Genomic DNA, 7,140 nt, shown 5'->3' on the forward strand with positions numbered 1-7,140 from the left:
ACATTAGAGATACAACTATTTTTAGCTGAGACATTCATTGGTTTGTACCTTTTTTCACCCACCTCCCACCAGATCTCAGGGTCCACCCACCTCCCAAATCCCAATTTAACCCCTGCCAGTAAGACTATCCAGGAAAAGGGAGACAGGACATTATATCTCCTTAATTTGTGCTGTGAAAGATTCCTTTCCTAATCCTTAGAGTTCAAACACATAGCCTACTATACTTATTTATTCGTTCACCTTCATGCAGCCATAAAGTTCCCATTTCATCTTATTACATTTCACTTCTAAACATATTTTTTAATGAGACAACATTATGCAACAGCAACGGTCACTCAATAAAATACAACCTAGACATGTATTTAAATGTCAACCTATTAAATTGAAACATAACACATAAATCCAAATCCCAACTAGTGAATACAAATACAACTAGACACACCAAACGAATACGTTAAACTTTCGAACGACAAAAATTCTGACAAAATATATTTTAGTTTGTGGTTACGCCCTTTTAACAGTTAATATGCTGTTGTCAACAGTAGCCCTTAGTGGTAAACTGAGCAAGAGGTATACTGAACAAGTTCCATGTCTGTGTGAAAACTCGCAAAATGATCAATGAAGGCAGCGCAGAGAAGGTGGCACAATGGTGGCTCTTCTTCCTAGCCCTCCTGCAAACCAATTGTTCAAACCCTTCTGACTGCGGATAAATGTCTCCCTCCTATTTCCCCTGATGAAGTCCTAAAATTTGTCAACCTATCACCTGCCCTCTTGACATGATTCCTTCCTCCCTCCTCCAGACTATTGCTCCCGGCTTCCTTCCTCTCCTCACCACCATCATCCACTTCTCCCTTGTATCTGGCTGTGTTCCAACTACCTCCTACCTCCTGGAGTTACTGCTCTTCTCAAGAAGCCTTCCCTCGATCCATGTCATTTCAAAAATGACTATTATCACTCCTTTTCTTTCCAAAGTACCTACATGCACTGTTTCTAAACAACTTTCTAAATTTCTCTCGCAAAAGAACCTGGGAATCTCTGGGCCTGGGCTCTCATAGTTCTCTCTAGTCCTACCTGTCAGGCCATACTTATCAGGTATCATGACGGGTGTCTCTGTCTTCACCACAGACCCTGTCAACAGGGGTTCCCCAGGGCTCTGTCCTGAGCCCTCTCCTCTTCTTCCTCTACACCAGATGGCTTGGATCAGTCATCACATCTTACAACTTCTACCATTGCTTATGCTGATGACACTCAACTCTCTCTTTCCCATCACCTGACACTCAGGTGACAACACTGAGCTGCTTTTTTCCCCTGGAAAATCCTGCGCTCTACACGACCTCTCAATCTCCACTGAAAACACCTCAGTGAGTCCTGCCCAGATTGCAGATGTGGTTTACATGGCCTCCATGGCCTGCCATAATGTGATCCTGCAGGTTTGCATTCTATAACTGAATCAACTGAATCAAAAGATCCTTCCTCAGTAAAGAAGCTGTCCAGTTCCTGGTTCAAGCGCGAGTCAACTCCCACCGGGACTACAGCCACTCCCTCCTGGCCGGGCTCCCATAGCACCCTCCCCAGCCCATAACACCACAGCCCACCTCGTTTTCAACCTCCCCAGATTTTCCCAATTCCACCCTCATCGTGCATTCCCACCACTGGCTTCCAATGGCTGTACACATCAAATTCAAAGCTCTGATATTGGCATGCAAGGTTGCTAAAGGAACTGTACCTCCACACCTCTAGACCATGGTCCAACCCAACACCCCAACCAGTTGTCTACACTCTGCCGTCTCTGGTGAATACCCATCTCTTCAGGAAATACTCCCCCCCCCTCCACCCTGATTCCCGTTCCCCTCTTCCACATCTTCCTCCATATACCCTATATTCCCCTAACCCAAAACATAATTTCTCTATCTTCCTTTCCACATGTTAATTCCAGGGATAAAGGAGTACCCATCGCTGGGGTGTTATGGCCCAACCATTACACTTTTCATTCATTGCTACTTGGGATGTTGGTGATTTTCAAATCTAGGCCTTTACTTTGTTTGCACTCATTGTCAAGTCACTCTGGATAAAAGCATCAGCTAAATGCCTGAAATATAATGCAATATAATGTAGCAAAACAAAAAAAGGAAATTTATACACTGCAGCACCTTCTAGTTCTGCAGGTATACTAAACACAGTGGCAGTTTCGCAGCAGAGAAATATTCTACACTTGTTACCCACTTTTTCATGAGTGTGGGGCAATCCCTCTGTAAGGAAAAAGAGAGATACATAGATGCTTGATTCCCAATCTCCATGTGACCCTTCAAAGCACAAATAAGTAGCTGTCTTTAAACATTTTAAATAGGTACTACCTTACCAAAACATTTTTGTTGTCCTAGTTGAAAATCAGTTAAATCTTTCTCACATCACTAGTCCAGTCCCTAGAATACTTTGAGAATGACAAGACAAAAGAGGGAATGGCCATAAAACCTAATACTAAGCAGAATTCAAGATACAGCACCACCACCTCTCCAGCTTTATGCAGGCTTTTGTATGTACCTTCATGTTAAAGAAAATTTCAGCGATTAGGATTTAGTGATACAGTGACAACAATGATCAAACTATCATTAATGTATCATGGGTTTCTATGCCACAGAGGAAACTGCAATAGAACACATATCTGAGTTATTAGCTTATGTTACAGTCCCGAGAAAAAGTTTTGGTCCCTTCCTGATTCCCTCTATTACTGCATATTTGTCACGCTGAATGGTTTCAGATCTTTAGACAAAATGTAATACTAGACAAAGGGAAACACAATAGACATTTTTTAATAATTTCATTTATTTAATGAAATAATTTTCCTTTATTTAAAAATGGGGCAAACACTTTTTCATGGCACTCTATATAGCCTACACATCGCTTGAGGCCCATGCATCCTACTTATAGAAAACAATATTTGCCTATGAGAGCTGGTGTAGCCTATGGGAGCTTATGTAGCCTATGTCCGCCTGCCATCCACATTGAGAATGCAAACACTCCTCATACGGCTCCATTCCACAGCCTTTCTGTGACTTGGTCACTGTGAGAAAATGGTAGGAGCACTGTTAAATTTCATTTAAATGTGGCCATAAATCCAACTAGCTAGATACAGCATACACATTTAGCAATATTTCTAATGCTTTTTAAACACACAATAATTTATTTTCAGTTATCCGTTTTATAGGTTTGTGTTGTATTATCTAACATGATTTCTTTCTAATCCAGTTTGCACTTCTGTAGTTTGCACTTGTCCTGCAAAACAAGCTAATCTAGGTAGGGAGCAATCTAAAGTCACTGATTGCAAGTATAGTAAACCTGACGGAATCTTTCTTTGCCACCAGTAAGGTCAGAGACCAGAACATGCAGAGAGGAAGGTAAGACATGAGATACTACTGAAATGCAAACCGTGGTAACACAAAATGACTGGGAAAATGACTTACTGGCAAAACGTCTTGTTATTGCATACAAAACCAATGCTAACCTTAAAATAAATATACATGTAGGCATATATTACCTTTACTCAGTTTGTACAATATACTAAATGTTTACCAGACTGTGGTGTGAAGGAAATCACAGCATTGATTTATATTTGTACTTGTATTCGTATTCACATTTTAAAACCTTTTAACACTATTTTAAAACATGCATGCCTTTTAATAACAAACAGCAGTAAGTTCATTGTGACAAGTTCATATTATTAAATGAACATTTTCTCATATGAAACTATTTACATTACAGTGTTATGACAAGTCACTATCAAAATTTTGTCATTATTGCATTTTATAATTTAAAAAAAAAAACTTATAAAATGCCATAATTGCCTTGCATAATAAGAGCTATCTTCTAGGCTAGTACAAACTAAAATTTTTTCAGATTCAATTTTTGTATGAGATCAAATACATACAGTAAGTTTAAAACAAAATATGCAGACAGCCAACTGTGTTTTGTTCCCCTAATATTTAGTGTTATTAAAATTAAGTATAAATTAAATATATAGGCTATATATAACTCATCATGCAATGCTGCAGTCCAGACAATCCAACAATCCAAACTTCACAAAACAAGTAGGCTATGTGTATCAAAATATCAAAACCACACAAGATCCATAAACTATCATCAAACTTTTATAACACACTACCCATTTTTCCTTTATTTTCCGTTCCCCTTAATTGACTTCTTCCAGCAGACTAAGGCACTTCTATCCCTTCTGTAGGACTGGCTCTGGCTGTGTAATAGTCATTACAGCACTTGCCCCAAAGCAAATGAGAACAAGCGTGGCAGACATATGACCCCAATCCTTATAACACTGTCACACTGTTCACTGTCCAAATACCAGCTAGCATGAAGCCAGTGCAATGAGCACAGGTGGAGCAGTGCATTCTGGGATATGAAAGTAAAACAGGCCTAACAAGGTTAGGAAAACAACAAAATACAAAATAATTTCAAACAAGGGAGCTTCTCAAGATGGATACACCTTAAGGCAAAGGTACCATATATATGAAAATGAAAAATTCTGCCAGAACCATTTTTGTCATACAGCAGCACTGCATTCTTTCATGCACTAAAGGGACCCAAGCAGCAGATAATTCAGACATGAGGCTTATTTCCATGACTCCGCACAACAGTGTTAGACTGTTTTTGGTCGGGCAGCAAGCTGGCCAGCCAAAGCTTCACAATGCTGGCATTCACTACTACACCCAATCATCTGTTTGTGTCTTTAGACTCATGAATTCAGCTGTGTGTGACCTATGCCAGACAAAGTTGAGAGAGGGTGTGGACAAGCCTGAGAGATATTCGTCTGTCCACCTGCCTTCCTCTCTCCTTTCCTTTAAATGTTTTTGCATTTCTTCAATGTAACATTTTGTTCACAGCACACATTTAATATCTTGATTGCCTGGATTAAAACCAGAAAAATGCATCTTTCAGGGTTTAGTTATACTTAAATATCAAGACAGTATGTTATTTATGAATAACTTAATGAAAGTGAAGATGAGACTAACTTCCAATACTGCAAGAGCTAATGCAAGTTGGAACAACATAAGCAAAAGTAGGTGAGGTGACAGTGAAATAATATTCTCTCACATGGCAATGACGAATAAATTTGTCACATGGCGATGACTATAAGCCTTTTGACAATGCAGTTCATTTACGCACGCAGACATCTTGAAAGTCAAACTTGTCCCAAAGCGAATTCACATGGGTTAATTAAAACTGGTGTTTTACCGACAGCAAATTTTTTTTTAAGTGTTAATATTAGATATATACAAAACTCATGAGCCTTCTGTAGAGACGGTATTTGGGATTAGGGAAGTTACTGTATGATAGACTCGAAAGTCCTACTGTGGCACCGTGACGGTAAATCTGAGTGCAATGTAAACTGCTGGGCTCGCAAGTCACAGACGAGTTGGTATCGCTTTTACTGCTATATCCTCACAATGAAACTGAATATTTCATGGAATGTACTTATACAACCTCGTTTATAAGAACTTGTCGTTATGTCATGTCTACCCAAACTGTAGCACGAAACGTTGTCACAGAACCAGAAGCATATTTTACCAAAAATCTGAGAAAGATCTGTATCTGGTTTACCAGTCCTCCAAAACCCAAATAAAATTTTGTATGCCAGCTATAAGAATCATAGGTTACCACGCAAAAAAGCGTACGTTAGCTGGCTTGCTAAGTAAGATTTTCGGTTGGCCTACATCAAATTACAGTATACACGTAACACGCTCATTGAGTTAAAAGTTATCTTGAAATCAGGAGCGCTGAGTTGTATGGATAAAAATTAGTTCTCAAATTTGTCAGATACGACGAAATGCATGCACAGCCCAAGCCAACGAGCCATTGTGGTGACAGGTAAATTGAGAAACTGTCAGCATGACTTAGCTACTGAACAAGTTTCTAATTTTATCGGGCAGTTTCATTGTCTGTCTAAGCACTGATAAGTAGCAAAGGATACGTTAAGTAATCTACTTCAAAGCCATTATTAGAATTTGCAAACTAAAAGTGTTACTACCTTAGCAAGCAGTTACATAGCTTTCGGACAAAGTTTCACGAACGTATGGCTAATATTATTGTCAGTGTTAACGTTGGTAAGATAGTTCGTTCATTTACGAAAACTGAAACCTCGTGCGTAGCAGCCTATCACGGTCTGCATGTGGTCTCACAGTGGGTATTTTGACAAGTTTCTTATTTCCGGATAGGACCCACCTGAGTAGAATCTCCAGGGACCTCTCGTGTTTGTCCAGCGGCCTCCCCAGAGCACTTTTACGCAACTTGTTCAACTCATCCACTGCACGGATATAGTCGGTCTGGTCTTCACTTACGGCATAAATTGACGTGATAAATTTTGACAATGGTTTCACCAGATCCACATCCTCAGACTTTTTTAATGGGACCGAAATGAACGTGGCCATTTCGCCCCGAAAAATCCAGCTAGTTGACGTTAGGAAGTAAAAAGGCACCGTACGTAAAAGGGAGTTGCACTCCCGAATAACAGCGGGAGTTAACTTCCTGGATAGCTTTATAAACATCAGGCGACGTCGACGTTTTGATGCTTCACGGCATAGATTTCACGTGCTATTGTGGTTTACGCTGTTAAGATTTGCTGGTCGATATTCAAATTCAGTCATTTATAACGTAACTTCGACCAAATATTTGGAGAAAAAAATAGCATTCGGCATATCATGATTTGTGAATTTATCACGGGTGATATTTTATTCTTTATTTATTTCTAGTGTGTTTCAATTGCAGTTGCAGTACTTTTCAAAGCCTACTAATTAAGCCACCAAGAGATTTCAGGACGTTACACATTGCTGAGCTTATGTTATTTTTTCCCACAAACTTTAATAACAAATATCTTCCAAATATCTTTAATTGTATTAATAACACCAATATAACCCAGCATTGTTTCATGAACTAAAAAACGGGATGACAGGCGTCTGAAACGACCTGTACTGGAGAGGATAGCCTACTATAGGCCTGTATCATTGGTGAATTTTTTCACTAGGCCTACCTGATTTAACTTCACAGTTTTTTTTCGTTGTTATTTAAGGGTTGTGTGGCTCATTAGCGCTCAACTCTTGCTTCGGAAACGGACAGTTTTGAGCGTTTATTGGA

At 39.4% G+C, this 7,140-nt stretch overlaps 1 protein-coding gene across 1 annotated transcript in view; it reads right to left on the reverse strand.

Annotated features, from left to right (window-relative positions):
* Window positions 1–6,548, reverse strand: part of LOC135255900 (programmed cell death 6-interacting protein-like) — a 30,068-nt gene extending 23,520 nt beyond the window's left edge. Inside the window, exon 1 of the mRNA XM_064337679.1 lies at window positions 6,232–6,548. Coding sequence (XP_064193749.1) covers window positions 6,232–6,437 — 206 coding nt within the window. The 5' untranslated portion in view covers window positions 6,438–6,548. The remainder of the gene's footprint in view (window positions 1–6,231) is intronic.
* Between the last annotated feature and the right edge of the window lie 592 nt (window positions 6,549–7,140).

This window comes from Anguilla rostrata, chromosome 1 (assembly GCF_018555375.3).
Source record: "Anguilla rostrata isolate EN2019 chromosome 1, ASM1855537v3, whole genome shotgun sequence".
In the NCBI taxonomy this organism is placed as follows: Eukaryota; Metazoa; Chordata; class Actinopteri; order Anguilliformes; family Anguillidae; genus Anguilla; species Anguilla rostrata.